We start from the raw sequence: 18967 nt of genomic DNA, 5'->3' as shown, positions 1-18967 counted from the left end.
GCATGAACTAACCGGTGAGCCTTACTTTCTAGTATTTTTAATTATATATCATTACTGGTGCCTCTGGCACTTTTGTGTTGCAATAGCTTGCAATAGCAAACATTGAGTCAACCATGGTTTTTGGATTAGAAGTAGAGGTCAGCTGGGTTGACATTGGGAATAGAGTGATGGGAAGTGGACAATAAGCAGTTATATCGAAGGATGCATTATTTGATATGTTAAGGTTAATTACAAAATGTGGAGTGGAGAATTTTTCACGTTGAGCAGAAGTAAGTTTACAGGACCAGATGTCAAATTACACACGATCAGTGTGAATCCCTATAGTCAGCATGAACACTGGCACACAGAATAATTTATAGGTAGCCTTGCTGTATATAAAAAATCAGATTTGTGCTGAACTGTCATGAACAAACTGTCACTTCTCTGGAATAAATAGACTCTGATTTGTTAATTACATCTGTGTAAATGAAAAATATATTAAAAGGTAGAGTGCTGCTTACTGTAGAGGAGACATGTTACATTGTAGACAGGTACAATTAAAAAGGCACTTACACAAAGGTTTCGGCCACAGCCTTTATCAGCAAAAGAGATACAGAGAAACACACACATTCATACACACAGGCAAGCACATGTCACACACATATGACTGCCAACTCCAGCAGCTTGCCTCTAGCTGCTGGACTTGGCAGTTTTTTTTTTCTCTGTGTGTGTGTGCGTGCGTGCGTGCGTGCACACGCGGTGTGCTTGCTTGTGTGTTGTGCCTGTGTGCAACTTTGTTTTCTTTACGCTAAATACTGATCTATCTTTCCCTGCACTGTTGATATTCCTACCTGGAATTTCCATTGTTTAATCAGTGTAAATAAGAAGGACACAGTTACATATATTCTGTCACTTGAAGACTAATACATGAAGTCAGTGGACATTATTTTTTATTGCAGAGGATCTTTGTCACCACTAATTATTAATTTTGTGTGCCAGTTAATTAGACATGGTTTCATCCTTTCCTGGATGTGCCCTTTTTGTTAAATCTTCCTTCAAAAGATCTGATTTACTTTAAGTTAATAAACCTGAGTATTCAGAAAAAGGAGGTGCAGCTTACAGCTGCAGTGTCACAGTTGATCACAGGGTGATTTTATCACTGCCATATCGTGGGTACCCATGGCTCGAGACACTTATTCTATAAGGGTGTGTAGTCATTGGGCTTTCTTGTACCACAGTGTCAAAGGTGTAATGTGAGCAGATTTATTCAAGGAAAATACTACCACAATCAGCAGAGTGAACTGCTATGGGCAACAGGATATCATTGACAGGGGTTACCACTGACTAGCATGGCTTTAGCAGTGAACAGGTGGGCCACAATGTAGCAAATGACTCACCAACTCAGTGACAGTCAATAAACAGTAACCATTCATGCCACTGGGAACTGTCACCTCTTTGTGGGATACAAAGATGCAATCTGCACATTGCTCATCACAGTTACAAAGATTAGCATTGGTTCAGAACAGCACCAGGGGATGCTCGAAGCATGCAAGAAGGTCGTCTGTCTGATGATTTGCGGTACATATTGCCAAGGTGGCAGGGTGCAAAATAAGGAGTGATCAAAAAACTTCCATTTGAAGGCTGCATAGTTCAGATCAGTATGCCACACACACACACACACACACACACACACACACACACACACACACACACATACACACATATCCATCCGCACATATACCCTGCTTGTGTCTGTATATGTGCGGATTGGAATGACTCCTTAACCTCTCTCTTAAAACCCACATCCTTTCGTCTTTCCCTCTTTCCTGATGAAGCAACTGTGGGTTGCGAAAGCTTGAATTTTGTGTGTGTGTTTGTTTGTGTGTCTATCAACATACCAATGCTTTCGTTTTGTATGTTACATCATCTTTGTTTTTAGATATGTTTTTCCCATTTTGAATGTTTCCCTGTATTATATTATATATCAGTGCTTTCCTCTCCCACAACTATCCTGCAGACCTTGTCCACAAACAGATCTCCCAAGCAATACATTCCTCCCCACCCAACAACAATGTTACTACCCCCAGACCACACAGAAGCATTCCCCTTGTCACCCAATATTATCCTGGCCCAAATACATCAACTAATTACTCCGCCACGGATATGAATTTCTCAAGTCAAGCCCTGAAATGAGATCATCCCTTGACAATATTCTCCCCACACCACCCAGAGTTGCCTTTTGCCGACCCCCTAACCTCCGTAACATCCTTGTCAAACCCTACAATATTCCCAGACCACCTTCTCTACCCAGCGGTTCCTACCCCTGTAACTGACCCCGATGCAAAACCTGCCCCATGCATCCCCCCACAACCAACTACTCCAGCCCCGCTACTGGTAAAACATACACAACTCAAGGCAGGGCCACATGTGAGACAACACGTCATTTATCAGCTGACATGCCTGCACTGCACAGCCTTTTACATTGGTATGACGACAACTAAACTGGCTGAGCGCATGAATGGGCACAGACGAACTGTCCGCCTAGGAGATGTCCAATACCCAGTAGCGGAGCATATCCCCCAGCATAATTCTAGGGACCTAGGAACCTGCTACACCATATGTGCCATTTGGCTTCTCCCACCCAACACCAGTACCTCGGAACTGCGGAGATGGGAACTTGCACTCCAACACATCCTTTCATCCCGCCATCCCCCTAGACTGAACCTATGTTAACCAACCTCACTCCCATTTACTCTTTAGTCTTCTCCTCTTTCCCTTTCCTCTTTAGCCATTCATGCATCTTTTCATCCAACATAGTTGCGTTTATCTTTATACTATGTACCTCTTTACTTCTGTATTCATCCTCCTTGGTTTGAAGCTGGCACAGTAATTACAGTAGAATATCTTTGGCTTCCCTCTGACATCCATGCCTCCATCTTTGCTACCCTCCCTGTTTACCTTTCACCTGTTGCTTCATAACCTGGGTTGTGAATAACTGAATCCACTTTCCCTTCTTCCCCTTTTTTCCCCTCTCTCCTCCCTGATGAAGGAACAAAGTTCCGAAAGCTAGGATACGTCAATTTTCTGTTCTGTTTTGTGTATCTATCGGCTGTACTGAGCTGGCCAGGCCCTCTATCTCTTTGTTAGCATTTGTTTCATATACATAAACACACACACACACACACACACACACACACACACACACACACACACAGACAGGGTGATGCGTATTATCATTTAAAAACCTCCAAAGCACTGTATATGACCCTGAGACAAGTAATTTAATACAAGACACATGGAATCACAAATGTTGGATACGATACAAATGTTGGGAAATGTGTCAAAAGCGAATGACAAATGTCACCAGATGATGTACCTTGCCATGCTTGCAGTGGTTGAGCCTCTCGGCCTGTCACACTTGATCATCCCAACCCAAGTCAAGTATTCATATCATTGTGGCTACGGACACACGTGTGCGACTTTAGTGATGGTGTTCAGGATTTGAGTCTTGCATCTGGCAGGCAGTATTTTTTCATTGTGTTAAACAATTATGTATTTATATTGAAGTTTATTATTTTATTTACCGATCTTGCAGTTTCCTTGATTTCTTGCAAAGTACAGTACAATGAAAACCTACCATATTGCGTAACAAGTAGATGAGTATAAACTTCAGAATAGCATCATTGCCATTAAATGACCTATGGTTTCTTTACTAACTAATGTCTGTAAACAAAAAGAGAAGGGACAGAAGCAAAAAACACAAAATCAGAACTGCTTTTGCTTGATTACAGCAGGGACAATAATTTTGTAACATCTACATTTACAAAAGATCATATTTACAAAATGTTTTCGAAATTTGCTCTGTTTGCTCAAATGAAAGTATTGCACTGCTCAATCATTCCTTTACACTCAGCCCCAACTGCTGCACATGCTGTGGGGTATGTCATCTGGTTACGTCATATGTTCAGTGTTTCTCACCAATTTTTGGGGTATTTTGAAATGTACAAAAAGGCAAATGCAGAAAGTTATCACATTTTGCTGCACATTACCTGCGTCACAGAAAAATAATGTATACAAATCTTCTCAGATTTGCCACTGAATAACTTTGTGCAAGCCTCACAATATTTCACCAACACAACTGTTCGTCATCTTCAGGTAGTGGTGGGTCCTGTCATCACTGCTGCAAGATGTGACTGGTGATATTCGCACAGCAGAATTGAAATTTGTCAGGCTAGAAGCAGGAGTACGAATGTGTGGACAGGCACTCCCAGTTGGATGGAAATGCCATTCATAGTAGCCTTCTGTTTATGTGTTGTGGGCAATGACTGCACTTCTGGACACTCGTGTGGTTAAAAGCTGAATTAACTCTCTGCAAGGTGCTGCATCAGGTCATACATCGGAGGATCTGGTTTCTAATGTGTTAATTTCATGGCAGTCAGTGCTGGATTCTAGGCAGTGCTTAGTCAAAATTCCATATTCCTGTTGGCAAGATTGCCCACCGTATGGATACATGCCTCATTCTTAAAAACACAATCCTAGAGTGATGATGCTGAGGATAAAATTTCAGTCCTCTTGGGAAACGTGTGGTGCCCTGTATTCTGGCAGTGCTCTGCTACCACTAATTTACTGGGTGGCATTTTTGTCAGCGCTGTTGAACACAGTGTTCTTGCACAATGTGAGGTGTCTGCCCTATATAAGATTTGCCATAATGGCATCAGATCTTATATATGATCTGTGTTTTCTAAGGTCAAGATTGTCTTTAACTGAACACAAACAATTCCTTAGTTTTGCTGGTAGTCGAAAAACACACTTGATTCTGTTTCTCTTAGCAATTCTTTCTATTTTTGAAAACATGCCACTGAAATATGGCAAGAAAGCCATTTGCAGTGCTTGTCTAAGTATCTTCATTTACATCCCTACACTGAACTTGCTTTGCTCAGAACACATTGCAAATCTGTTTACAAGAATAACATTCTGCTGGAACACTGTTCTTAGGTGTTACAGTTCACCAGGCAGACTGTCGGTATCTGAGATCACGTGTGCTCTATGTGCCAGGGAGTGTAAGACACTACCACATTGTGCAGGGTGATGGCAACTTTTGGACCGCAAATATAACTCTGCATGTATCAGTTTGCAGTAGAGACTATGCCCCAGTGTTCTGTCAGCTTTTCTTCTAACCGTGACATCCAGGAATGGTAAGCTGCTATCTTATTGTACTTACACAGTGAACTGAATATTCAGATGGAGCGAGTGCAAATGCTGCAGGAACATAGGTAGTGTCTGTATTATGTGGGCCACACCACAAATGTCTCTTCAGCATTCTGCCAGAAGGAGGAATGTTGGATATTTACTAAGGGAAATAGAGGATCTCCCATGGGAGCACTGTCCACTTGATCAAAGTAGTTGGTGTTACATAAGAAATAGGATGAGGTATGCACATGTTTAAACAGCACCACAATTTCTTTCTCAAACTTGCTGCTAATAACCTCTAATGAGGGCTGCAGGGGCACTTTTGTAAGTAATGATATAACATTTGAGCTAACTAAAAGATCTGAAAGTTCTAGTTTAAGCATCTTCAGGTATTCTATGAAATCCTCTGAATTCTAAATATGATGGTCATAGTCATCCACATGATAAATTTCAAAGCTGTCACGTGGAAATTGCCAGTTGCATCTTGCAGCAGTGATAGTGGAAATCACCACCACCTGAAGATGTCAAAACGTTGTGTCACTGAAATATTGAGGGAGGGACTTGCATAATGTTATCTGGTGGGGAACCCAAAGTGTTTTTGCAACAGATCTATCAGGCAAGCCTGAAAATTCACATATACTCCAAGCAGTAAGTACCTGTTGTAAAATGGTCACATTAGTGAGCTTGGCAATTAATTAACAGTTTATCAATAAATTTGGCGTCATTTTGCAAGAAATTGTGCTATGTTCCACTACTCCCTCTTCAACAAAACTAATGTCAGTTTCTGCTCCACCTCTTCAGCCCGAGATCCTATGTATGCTCTTGAGCATTTGTGTAAGATACCTGTTTATTTATAAAAATAAAAGTAACTTCTATCATGACTTTCCCATTCTTGTCCAGTGGGTTTGTTATCCTGCTGTTGCCTACTGCAAACTACAGGATTACTGTTGAAGATTTCTGCAAAGTTTTTCTTCCTTTTTAGTGTACCAACATTTCACTGTGTGGTAATTGCCTGGTACTGTTTAACGGGTGTTTTAACTGTTGTTTCAGAGATGCAATACGAAGCAAATGCAGTGAGGATGACTTGCTTGCCATGATTGGGGCAGGAGTGAGTAGAAAGAAGAAACAGCATGCAGGTAAGATACATTACAGCAAATGTAACTCTATAGATAGAAAGAAAATTTCTGCTTAACAAGTCATAGCAAACATAAGATCAAAATAGAACGAAAAACAACAGTGATAGAACCTGTGTTTTTTGTGTAAAATTGGATTTAATTTTTTATTTAGTATTCATTCTGATTAATGCCCATTGGTCAACAGTACATTTCAGCCCTAGAATTTGGTTCTGCAAGGTCCACCAGATAACCATATATGGCTGTTGTAACTCCTTTATTGGACTTCAGAAGTTTTCCAGCAACAAATCTTTTTTTCTTTCTTTCTTTCTTTCTTTTTTTTTCTTTTTTAAAAAAAAGCTAACATGCAGAAAACATCATAAAGGAAACACTCACAGAATAGCATCAGTGTACTTGAAACAATGGAAACTCCAGTAGGAATATAAACAATGTTGGAAAAGACAGATTACTACTTACTGATGAAGGCTGTGGCTGAAAGCTTTATGTAAGTGTCTTTTAATTCTGCCCATCTGCAGCCTAAGGTATCTTCTTTATGGTAAGTAACAGTCTGTCTTTTCCTTCATTATTAATTGGTGTTCTTTGTTTTTATTGCTGTTTAGCAAGCATTGTGTGGTATATAAGGGATGCGAATAGCGTCAGATGTTGAATCATCACTCTGGAGGATATGAAGGTGCTGCATATTGGTGTAGACAGCATTTTCTGATGAGAGTTTGAAAGAAACCTCATTGTGGATGTCCATTTGGTCGCCTGGTTAAACCTTGCAACATTTGTATTTTTTGAGTATTTGGATATGACAGTGGCCTGATGTTGGAAAGTAAGGGCATACTCATCATCAATGTTCCAGTTGACTACATCAGACCACTACAAGGGAGCATCACTGTGTAGTGTACTGAGTACATTGTAACCTGTTCACGTCTGTGACTGCCATCTGAGAACAAGTACAGTAAACTCTCGTGCAGCTACACTTTTGGCTAGCTAGATTGACACTTGACAAGTTTCAATTTGCGTGCACCTGGAGCCAAGCCTTTGCTGGTGTTTTTTGGCAATCTACTGCTAATCAGTGCACTGGTGCGTGTCAAAAGTCCAAGTATTGTCAATTCATGCGTGTGTTGGTTGAAGCTCTATTGTGTTTCCTATTCGTATTGCGTGGTTTCATGCCACTGCCATCTATTGGAAGTCCTTGTAAGTACAGTACATACAGTATTGTTCTATGCAGCGCAACATAGCCCTGTCGAAACTGACAATTAGAGCGCGCCGCCTAACACTTTCCACTTGTTGTCGGTACATCAAAGCTGAGTGTTTAACAGTGAACGTACAACACCCTGTTGTGTTGCCACGTGGGCTTGGGTAGAACAGAGGAAATGGCATAGATGTATCCAATGCCTTCATTTGATGGCTGCCACAGCCTGGTTTCAAAAGTCAAAAGTTTGTCTAGTGCATCTCGAGTGTTGTCAAGTTGTGCATCTGTGTGTTTCTGATTTGAGGTTTTGTGCTCCCACTATGTGCCTTAAAGTGTCCAGAGATAAAAGGGGCCAAAAACCATAAAGGACTCAGTCGAGTGTCTGTAAAAAGAACACTGAACGTGACTACGGGCACGAAACATAAAACGAATGTGATCTTGTTGGAAAAAGAGCTTCCCACTTTGCAGAGAATTGATGCTGGTGAGCCACCCACAAAAGTTGCTGCAGAGTAGGAGTACAATTACTGATCGGGAGACAAATCGATCAGGAATTGAAAATTTTTGTTCCATCCAAGCATTGGGCAGTGCAGTGAAATCTTGAAAAACAGTGAGAAAAGGTGCACATCCTCAGTTAGAAGAGGCATTATTTTTGTGGCACGAATAAATAAGAGCCAAAGGTGTGTCAGTTTCAGGTCCTCTACTTTGTCAAAATGAGCTGATGAGCTGATTGAAGGAAAGAAGCAAGAATTCCTCGGAAATAATGGCCGGCAGGATCGTTTCAAGAAGCGGCATGGCATTCATGAAATTGCCATCAGTGCCAAATCATTATCTGGGGATGAAGCTGCTATGCTGATTTTAAGAAGAAACTGCACGCAATCATTGACAAAGGATGTTATACTGGCAATCAGCTTTACAAATGTGATGAAACTGGGTTGAATTACAAAATGCTGCCAACGAAAACCCTTGCCTCTAAAGAAGAAGAAATGGCTTCTGGATACAAAAATATCAAAGAAAGATTTACTGTCCTTGCTTGCAGTAATGCCACTGGCAATCATAAACTGTGTCTTACTTTAATTGGCAAATCCAAAACACCAAGAGCATTTAGACACCAACCAACCAGCTTTGCCACTGAGGTACACAAATCAGTCTTAAGGCACGTATGAACAGTGCCATCATCAGAGAGTGGTTCCAGGCAGAGTTTGTTCCAGCTGTAGTAAATTACATGGCAGGAAATGGACTTCCTTGAAAAGCGCTACTTCTTGTGGACAATGCTCCTTATCACCCAGGTGATCTGCAAGATGGGGATATCAAAGTTGTATTTCTCCCACAAAATGTCACATCTCTATGTCAACCGATGGACCAAGGTATTCTTGAGGCGATGGAAAAACATTACAGATGCAAGATGCTGGAATACTTAGTAGGTGTGATTGATGCTGCAGATGATTTTGTGGAAGTTCTTAAAAAATCGATGTTTTAAGTGCCATTCATTGATTGCTGAAGCTTGGAGTCTAATTCCTCCACTTCCTCTTGTTAGGTCTTGGAAAAAACTCTTAGATCGTAAGGCAACCTAAGTGGTGGGAAGGAGGAGGCAACACCGAAACTCAAGCTGACATAATTTTGGTGAATTTACTGGAGAAGCTGGTTGTAAAGACACACACATCGACGACATTGAAGAGTGGATGGAAAATGGCATTTTTTCATGTGCTTGAGGATGAAATCGTCCAAATTGTGACCGATCATAAAGTGTCAGAAGACTATGTTTCTGATGATGAATCAGAGAAAAATATTCCTCACACATTCTGTTACGAAGTGATCCAAACTGCCCTGGAGTACATCAGCCAATAGGAGGAGACGATTTATCCTGAAATAGTTTGATTTCAATGTTGGAGATGTATTGTTGCAGAAATAGTTTCTCAAGCAAAAAAACAAAAAAAAAAAAGACATTTGTGACTTCGTTACCAAAAAATAAACTCTAATGAAGCATCCTAGAACTTCTATGTCCATAACTTAAAAAGATTTTTTTTTTAACTTTTCTTGAAAGTTCCTCTAGACAGACTTTTCGTTCCTTTGAGTAATCTCTAGATTTGTTTCATAATTTTGTTCAGTAGTTTATTTTTTATTCAAAAGAGTAGATAATAAAATTAAAACTCCTGTTTTTCCTACTGCCAAATAAGGGAGATTTTTTCTGTAAGAATGCAAAATAAATGAGCTTTGTTATACAGCATTTAAAAACTTTGAGTTTTCAATCATAGTTTGGTGCCTTTTTAACATGTCAACACAATTTTTTCAGTAAAAAAGTGCAGGGTTATTTGCAACCGTATCAGTAACGTTTTACATACCCTACGCACGTTTTACGATTGTATTTCGCAATATTGATGCAATTTGGAGTGTTCACATGTGAAAAAAGGGGGACTTTGATTTATCTGAAATTTTCGTTATTGGAACCGGCCACCGTCCCGATCATTTAGGATAAACAGGAGTTCACTGTAATAGACTCCTTGCAACATGCTGTGTCATACAGCTAGGAGCAGCCAGACTATGGAATTGCCGTCCTGCGCATAGGCTGCCATTAAAACCCAAGCAAATGACTGCATGTGAAGTGGTGCCATGATCGAGAAGTACGGACTGCTAATGAATGGCGTCACATTATGTTCACTAATGAGTCCCGGTCCTGCACTGCTCCAAATGACTATCGTGGAGAAGTTTGACAGTGACCCGGGGAGATGGGGAGAGGTCCCATTCTTCCACATTTGGGGGGGGGGGGGGGGGGGTCACAAAGCAGTCCCATGGTGTGGGGAGCCATTGGGTATGACTTCAGGTCACGGCTTGTAATGGCCGAGGGAACTCTGATGGTACAGCAGTGTGTAATAGTATTGTGGTGCTATTTTTCAACAGGCCAGTGCTTGTCCACATGTAGTATGTGTCTCTTTAAATTGTCTGCGTGATGTTGATATACTCCTGTGGCCAGCAAAATCCCCATATCTGTCCCCGATAGAACATTATGGGACCAACATGGACGTCAACTCCATCCCACTGCCTGTATCCACGATTGCAATGTCCAGTTACAACAGTTGTGGATCACCTTTCTCAGGAGGGTATGCAGCAGCTTTACGACATCCTCCCGCACTGTCCAGACCAGACAGGGTGCATTGCTGTATTGATAAGTGGGCTCAAACTGATAAGTTCTGTGTTAATTTGACTCTGTTTTGTTATGACTGAAATAACATCACATACGCTCTAAATTCGCTATGTTTCAATTTGTTTTCTCCCCACCTTCTGAGTGTCTCACTTTTTTTCAAGCAGTGTAATTTAAGACAGACATAAGAATATGAAAATGGGATGGCATATCACATTGCTATTCAACTATGCCCTTAAGAAAATTGTAAGATAATGGAGAAGAGCAGGTGCACTATTACACTGACTAGAACGTAAACTTAAAGATAGAATTATATTGTGTAACCTATACCGATGACATAATACTAATTGACAAAAACATCACTGATGTGCTAAAGCAATTTGAAATATTAAGGGAGCAAGCTAGGAAAATTAGACTACTAATTTCACATGGAGAAAAAATTCTTGGCTGATACCAAAATGGCACTGGGTGAACTTATATAGGCAATGACATAGTATTCGGTGTTAAAGAGTTTAAATAGTTAGGTGAAAAAGACCACTGAACATCATAATGAAAAGAAGGCCATAGAATCCAGACTTCAGAAAATACAAACTGTCTCTCAGTTAACTAAAAGTATTTTTCCTGGAACTCTAAAATCTAACATTGTACAACAGTGATCAAATTAGAATTTCTTTATGCATGAGAGAGAGTCTTTGTCCAACACAAGACATGAAAACAGCAAACTGAATTAGAAGAATGTAAAATTGTAGTAAAAATCTTAGGTCCAAGAATAAAAGATGGAATACATACACAGAACCCAGTGTGAAATCTCCAGGCAAATTCCTAAAAACTCTTGTTACAATGTGTCTCCAAAGAATCCAACTTGTGGGACGTACAGAAAGAATGTATCCAAACAGGCAGCTCATTAGATTCCCACATACTTGAAAAATAAGATCCAACTGATGAAAACAAACAGGAAGAGACCTTAAGAAATTGGAATCACCACATTTACAGTATTCTGATGTAGTGATGAGTCACACAGAGTGCAGTTTCACAGTAGCTTGATCGATGCTTGTACTTGTGTATGTAGTATATGCAAGTGTGTACAGCGTCTCTTCTGGTGTACACACAATATGCTAATTTAGTGGCCAAGCAGTAAACCGGATCCCTACTCGGTTCCATTGTGCTGTGCTAATTATTCTTCTTCACTTGACATTTATGCTTGGAGCTGCAAGAGAGGCCATTTTCCAGATAATGCCACAAAAACAACAAATTCTCAGATATCAGTTTAACTTACACTCTTCAACATCATAGACAACATTTCACATTAATATGTTGCAGAACACTAGATTAGTGTTAAAATTGCCAGAGTAAACATTGTTCTCCATGTGACAGATTGTCACCCGACGTCCAAAATCGATAAATTTTATATCTCTGCACAGAGAAGCAGCTGGTTGCTCATTGTCATCTGTGGTGCTAATCAATGGGTTGAGCTCGTTGCTGGCACAGCGCCACCACAGAGTAAGTGGCCCCTCATCCCAGCAGGTGGCAATGTTTTAACACCCGTATAGCTCCCCAGACTTACCGCGTCTGTGGATAACTCCGTCTCTGCACAGAACTTCACACATTTCCCACACAGTGGGCCCTCGTGTCTTTTACACACAATAAATCTTCAAACTTATTTCATTGGCTAAGTTAAATTTCGAGTGTGAGATGCTATTTCGTAAAAAATAGCAAACGGTAGACATGGATGTTATTGTGACTCTTTCCTAAGGCAACATTTGTGTATTACACTTGTAGAAGTGCACTGCAACATAATACAGTAGACCGTAAGTTCAAACAATGGAAACTCCAGGTTGGAATATCAGCAGTGTAGGAAAAGAAGAAGAAGCTAATTACCATAAAGATGGCACGTTAAAATGCAGACAGGCACAGTTAAGACACTTACACATAAGCTTTTGGCCACAACCTTCATCAGAAAGAGAAATAGAAATACACACCATTCATTCACACAAGCAAGCACACCTCACACACACATGACCGCCAACTCCGACAGCTCAGACCAGAATGCTAGTCTGTAAGTTTGCTACACAATAAAATAATTATTCTGAGCTACAAGAAAAATGGATTCAAAGAACTAAACAGCTTGAAGAAAAAAAAGGGAAGCTCCCTGAAGCAACATAGTTTCACGAGTGTGCATACCAGTGGTAAATTATGAGAGTCGCAACTCTCTGAAATGTATACAAAGGCCACCAGATTGCATTAGCTTTGTTTGTGTCTCAGATTGTTACCATGAATGGTGGGAGCTATAAGAGATGTGAAGAGTGTAAGATGTTGAGTGATCCCTGTGAAGGGCACAGATGCCCTGTACTTCCGTGAGTCAGCATTATCAGCACGTAACAAAATTTGAAGGGGCCTAATTGTGTGTCTCCATTTGCCAGGCTGATTGAATTATGCAATATTCAGATTTGTCAGACATTCAGATGTGGTAGTGGCCCCATGTTGGACTGCTTGGGAACGTAAGGGCGGCGTGCTTGTCAGCAAGCTTCCGGTTGACCGTGTCTGACGAGCCCATGGGAGATTTGCTGTAATGTACGCTGAGCACATTGTAACTCTTTCACACCTGCACCTGTCATGTGATCAGCAGTGAGTCACATTCTGCAAGACCCACGATGACAGTTGTCAGTGAGTATGACAACGACATAGGGAGAGGGCGTGTGGGGCAGCATCGGATATGACTTCAGGTCACTCTGACAGCACAGCAGTATGTCATGGACATCCTACATCCTCATTTGCTACCTCCATGTCCAACGGAGTTACAAGAGACAGAGCAGTGAAAACATATCCAGTTGTTGACTCACAAAACGGTTTTGAGGTGTGACGCATGTAGTCTTAAGTGAATCATTCATACAAAAAGAAAAGAAGAAGAAGCTAAAGTCAGAATGTGAAAAAATTGGAGAATGGAATAGATATTTGAAGACTTCACACTTGAAACTCCCAGTTTTCCTATTGTGAAAGTGCCTTTGTGACCATATGCATTTCACTGACGATAAACTTTTTTTTTTCCCCCTGGGTCTTGGCTCCATATTTTTTCATCCAGTTGAGTCAGAATACTTGCATAGTATTTGTGAGGTATTGTTTCAGTCTTGCAAGCTAATCTAAAATACAAATCCCTTTTGCATCCTAGAAAACAATGAGCACTCTTTCTCTCCGATGAAGTCACCTTTGCTATTTTTGTGCAACTGCTGTTTCATTTCGGTCGTCTCTCATCCAAGGGAACAGATTGGTGCATAGAATCAGTTGTGTGTCAGATTGTCCCAAATTGTTTTTCACATTTGGTTGTAGTCAGGCTTCAACAGACATGCCACTCACTTTCTGGTACGGCCACAGCATCAACTGTTTTGCACATGTTTTTAATTACTGATCTTGCAATATCACACTGTGTTCTTTCTCAGCATTTTCATATTTGATTGTAATTCTAGGAAGTTGTTCATGAGTCATCTTACAGAGACATATGCCACATATGAATTCAGAAACCCATTCCTTAACTGTTGACTATGAAGGAACTCCCCCCATGAACCATGGACCTTGCCGTTGGTGGGGAGGCTTGTGTGCCTCAGCGATACAGATGGCCGTACCGTAGGTGCAACCACAACGGAGGGGTATCTGTTGAGAGGCCAGACAAACATGTTTTTCCTGAAGAGGGGCAGCAGCCTTTTCAGTAGTTGCAGGGGCAACAGCCTGGATGATTGACTGATCTGGCCTTGTAACATTAACCAAAATGGCCTTGCTGTGCTGGTACTGCGAACGGCTGAAAGCAAGGGGAAACTACAGCCGTAATTTTTCCCGAGTACATGCAGCTCTACAACTTGACTAGAAGAAGAGATCGGTTGGTAGGACATGTTTTGAGGCATCAAGGGATCACAAATTTAGCATTGGAGGGCAACGTGGAGGGGAAAAAATCGTAGAGGGAGACCAAGAGATGAATACACTAAGCAGATTCAGAAGGATGTAGGTTGCAGTAGGTACTGGGAGATGAAGAAGCTTGCACAGGATAGAGTAGCATGGAGAGCTGCATCAAACCAGTCTCAGGACTGAAGACCACAACAACAACAACATGAAGGAACTGACTCCTAATAAGTAAGATGATGCCTGTAGAAAAGTACAACAAAACAGTAATCTCAAAAAGGACAGGATAGACAGTACATTCTGTAGGACATATTAAAAATGATTGGTAAAAGAGACTTGGTGTGTTAAATGCAGCTTTTGATTACATGATAATTGAATTGGATAGATAAACAATATACTCGCTAAGTGGTGGCAGAACACACACATAAAAGAAGATTATAATTAGGCGAGCTTTCAGAGCCAGTAGCTCATTCTTCAGGCAGAAGGGTTGAAGTGGAAGGAAGAGGGGTGAAGGATAGGTCTAGGAAAAAGGGTAGATTTTGAGAAAGTTACCCAGAACTGCAGATCAGGGGAGACTTTCCAGATGGGATGAGAAGGAAAGACTGCTTCCACATCTACATACATACTCCACTAGCCACCATATGGTGCATGGCAGAAGGTACCCTGTCTACTACAATAGTCTGAATAAAATTACTTGATAGTTGACATCAATCACTTGCTGCAACAATGTTGCCACATTGGCTACCAGCTACCGTTTTCTTACAGGTGACAACAAACAAGCGGCTCACTTCACAAATTATGTTAAATGTTTAACACAGAGCAATTTTTCTAGTGGCTGGTGCAAGGTATGTCAGAAATGTTGGATACTCTGTCGACTATTGATTTAAAGTGACCAGTGACTGAACTGGGGCAGACGACCCGTTTTGTATCCCTGACTGTAAACTTGTGTCCTAACCCAGCCGAGAAAATTGTGGTCAACAGTCTGCAGCAGTACTAATATCATGATCGCTTTGTTCATGGCGATTAAAGCTAACCCTCAAGGGTAAACTCAAGACAACAAAAAGTCAATTTCAGGGCTGAAAGCAAATTGAAATTTCTCCGTGTCATTTGTTACCTGTAACTATCCTTACACTAGCTGCACATGCTGACATGTTAGAAACCAGTGAACAGCCCGTGTGGGCACTTGTTCGTGGATTATAGATGACTGAGGCCGATTCTAAATGAAGAAATAATGACAGGAAGGAAAATAAGACCAAATAGAACAGTCAAAATAATGATGAAAAATGATGCAGCAAAGTATTAAAAATAAAAATAATACATTAAAACCAATTAATTGAATGAAAATAATAATCACACTCTTTTGGTTAGATTTAGAAATAAAAATTTTGCTACATTGATGAGATTCAAACCTATGACATGCTACACATTAGATTAATCTGCCAACCATTGTGCTATGCCACAGCACTGCATGAAGTATTTATATATGTGAATGTAGTGACCCAGTTGCAACTATGAATTGCAACCTTAAAAATTTCAGTTTCACGCAGTGTAGTGAAAAGCTTATCTAATGTAAGATGATCTCTGTGAATATGATAACTATATGTATGATACTGAATTACACCTTGTGCTGAGTTATTCGGTAGTGTTTGGTTAGTGCTATGAATGAAATGTGTGTCTTTCATTAGCATTGTTAATGTGTGTTGTTTGTGGTGTAGTTATCGCGTGTCATGAAATACATAATAAAAGTGTCGTGCTCATAATTTGGGATACAAATACATCAAGAAAGAATGCTGAACCAGGAATTGGAAGTGACTGGCCAATTTTGGTGGAGTTTGGCAACAGCAGACAGTTCAAGTGTGACGCTGACTACTCTTAGTGGCGTTTGAAGTGCCAACTATCAAGTAATTTTAATTCGACTGTAGTCAGTTCCTTTCCCATTCCATCTGCCAATCGAGTGAGGAAAAAGTGAATGTCTATATGCCTCTCTATGAGTCCTAATTTGTTGTCTCTTATCTTCATGGTCCTTATGCATAATGTATGTTGGTGCAAGCAGAATTGTTCTGCAGTCAGCACAGTGTTCCTCAAAATCCCTCCAGGGATTCCCATTTGAGTTCCAGAAACATCTCCATAATACTTGTATGTTGTTGTTTCAACCTACTGTTAACAAATCTAGTATCCTGCCTCTGAATTACCTCAATGTCTGCTTTAATTCGACCCCTTGCGGATCCCAGACACTGAAACTGTACTCAAGAAGAGATCACACTAGCATCCTATATGTGATGTCCATCACAGCTGAGCCACACTGCAGTAAAATCCACCCAACAAACGAAAGATGATTATTCGCCTTCCCTACCATGACCCTCACAAGTTTGTTCCATTTCATATCACATTGCAACGTTATGTCCAGATATTGAAACAATGTGACTTCTTCATTCATGACACTACTAATGCTGGATTCTGGCATTATGGATTTGTTTTTCCAACTCATCTGCAGTAACTTATATTTTTCAACATTTGGGGTTAGCTGTCATTTATCGCACCAACCGGGAACTTTGTCCAAGTCATCTTTTATCCTCCTAAATCACTCAACGATGACACCTTCCATACACCACAACATCATCAGCAAACAACCTCAGATTACTGTCCACTTTGTCCATCAGATCAGTTATGCACATAGAAAATATGAGTAATAGCGCTCCTATCACACATCCCTGGAACGATCCTAATGATACCCTAGTCACTGATGGACACTCACCGTCAGGATAATGTAGTGGGTTCTATTACTTCAGAAGTCTTTGAGCCACTCACATGTCTGGGAACCTATTCCATGTGCTTGTACCTTTCTTAAGAGTCTGCAGTGAGGCACTATGTCAAATGCTTCTCGGAAATCAAGAAATATGGAATCTGGGTTTGTGAATTTTGTGATGGCAAAGTTAGAGGAGCAATGCAATTGCGTTAAGTTTTGCGTGAAACTCAAGAAAACCTTTACAGAGACACACCAAATGATGCAGGGAGCCTATAGCGATGAGTGCTTAAGCCATACTTGGTGGTACGTATTATTCACACGTTTTTAAAATGGCTTTACAAAAGTCAAAAATGATCCTTGTTCAGGACGCTCTTAGATGTCCCCTGATGACGCTTGTGTCAGGAACGTCAACGAAATTGTGTGTGCCAGTCGAAGATTCACTGTCCGAGAGATTGTAGAAGAATGTAACATTTCAATTGGGTCATGTTATGAAATGACACAGCATCTTGGAATGCATTGTGTTGCCGCCAAGTTCATTCCACGGCTCATGAGTCAAGACCAAAAAAACTTTTTGGATCTCACAAATGAGAATGAGATGTTCCTTGCGGGAATAGTATGACCCCTGCAGACTTCTTTTTATTTCCAAAGTTGAAAAGGATGAAGTTTTGCAATGGTAGATGAGATAAAAGAAAATTCGCAGACGGCAGTTTATGCAACCCAGCAAGAGGTGTGTCAAGACTGCTCCTGGAAGTGGAAATGATATTGGGAACAGTGTATCAATTGTGGAGGAGAGTATTTCGAAGGAGACAATCCATAGTAACTAAAAGATAAGCATAGAAAATTTTGTGGACTAAGTTCTGGAATTTTTTGAACAGACGTCGTATGACAAAAGGGCATGCTGAGTTGCCCATGAGCGATGCTTTGTACTGATTTGTGGACATAAACTTATTGGTCTCTATGAAACTGATTAGATTCAAACCCAGAATACGTTCATGAATTCTGCAGCAAACTGATGTTACGGGAATTGGTCTGTTATTTCGCGAGTCTGTTCTTTCGCCCTTTCCCTGTTGCTTCATAACCTGGGTTGTGAGTAACTGAATCCACTTTCCCTTCTTCCCTTTTTTCCCCTCTCTCCTCCCTGATGAAGGAACAAAGTTCCGAAAGCTAGGAATGTAAATTTTCAGTTCTGTTTTATGTGTATCTATCGGCTGTACTGAGCTGATGTAAGTACTGGCCAGCCCTCTATCTCTTTGTTAGTATTTGTTTCACATCTTATATGAGATTTTCCATTAATCATTTATGTTTGTATAAGCATTTATTAAATTTAAAAACTTGGATTTCATATGTTAATACAAAAGATAATGTTTTGCATTGCAGGCATGAGGAACCTGTCAAAGATGAAGAATCGGCCAATGATTCTTGTTGGAGGATAACAATATGTATAACTTAAACTTGAGATTCTTGAAAAGAAAGCTAGTCAGTATTTCTTAACAGTACTGATTGACGAGCAAAGTCTTAGTGGACATTTGTATAAAATTGTCACAGGTGTTATTTACAAGAAGAGTAAATAGTTTCAATAGGAATGTGGTGAGACATTTAACAAATGTCATGACCACACATTAATAGGACCTTATAACACTACCATTTTGATATTAGTATGCTTTTACGTAAATAACAGAAACCCTGTCTCTATGTTGACACATATAACCCTCTTA

The 18967-nt window shown here is 40.4% G+C and overlaps 1 protein-coding gene across 1 annotated transcript in view; it reads left to right on the top strand.

The window, feature by feature from the left end:
* The window catches only part of LOC124799306 (molybdenum cofactor biosynthesis protein 1-like), a 29484-nt gene extending 10799 nt beyond the window's left edge, over positions 1-18685 (top strand). The window contains exons 3-4 of the mRNA XM_047262897.1: positions 6220-6305; positions 18630-18685. Coding sequence (XP_047118853.1) covers positions 6220-6305; positions 18630-18685 — 142 coding nt within the window. The remainder of the gene's footprint in view (positions 1-6219; positions 6306-18629) is intronic.
* The last annotated feature ends 282 nt before the right edge of the window (positions 18686-18967 follow it).

The sequence above is a fragment of the Schistocerca piceifrons genome, chromosome 1, assembly GCF_021461385.2.
Source record: "Schistocerca piceifrons isolate TAMUIC-IGC-003096 chromosome 1, iqSchPice1.1, whole genome shotgun sequence".
Classification (NCBI taxonomy): Eukaryota; Metazoa; Arthropoda; class Insecta; order Orthoptera; family Acrididae; genus Schistocerca; species Schistocerca piceifrons.
This window is presented reverse-complemented; position numbering and strand designations above follow the sequence as displayed.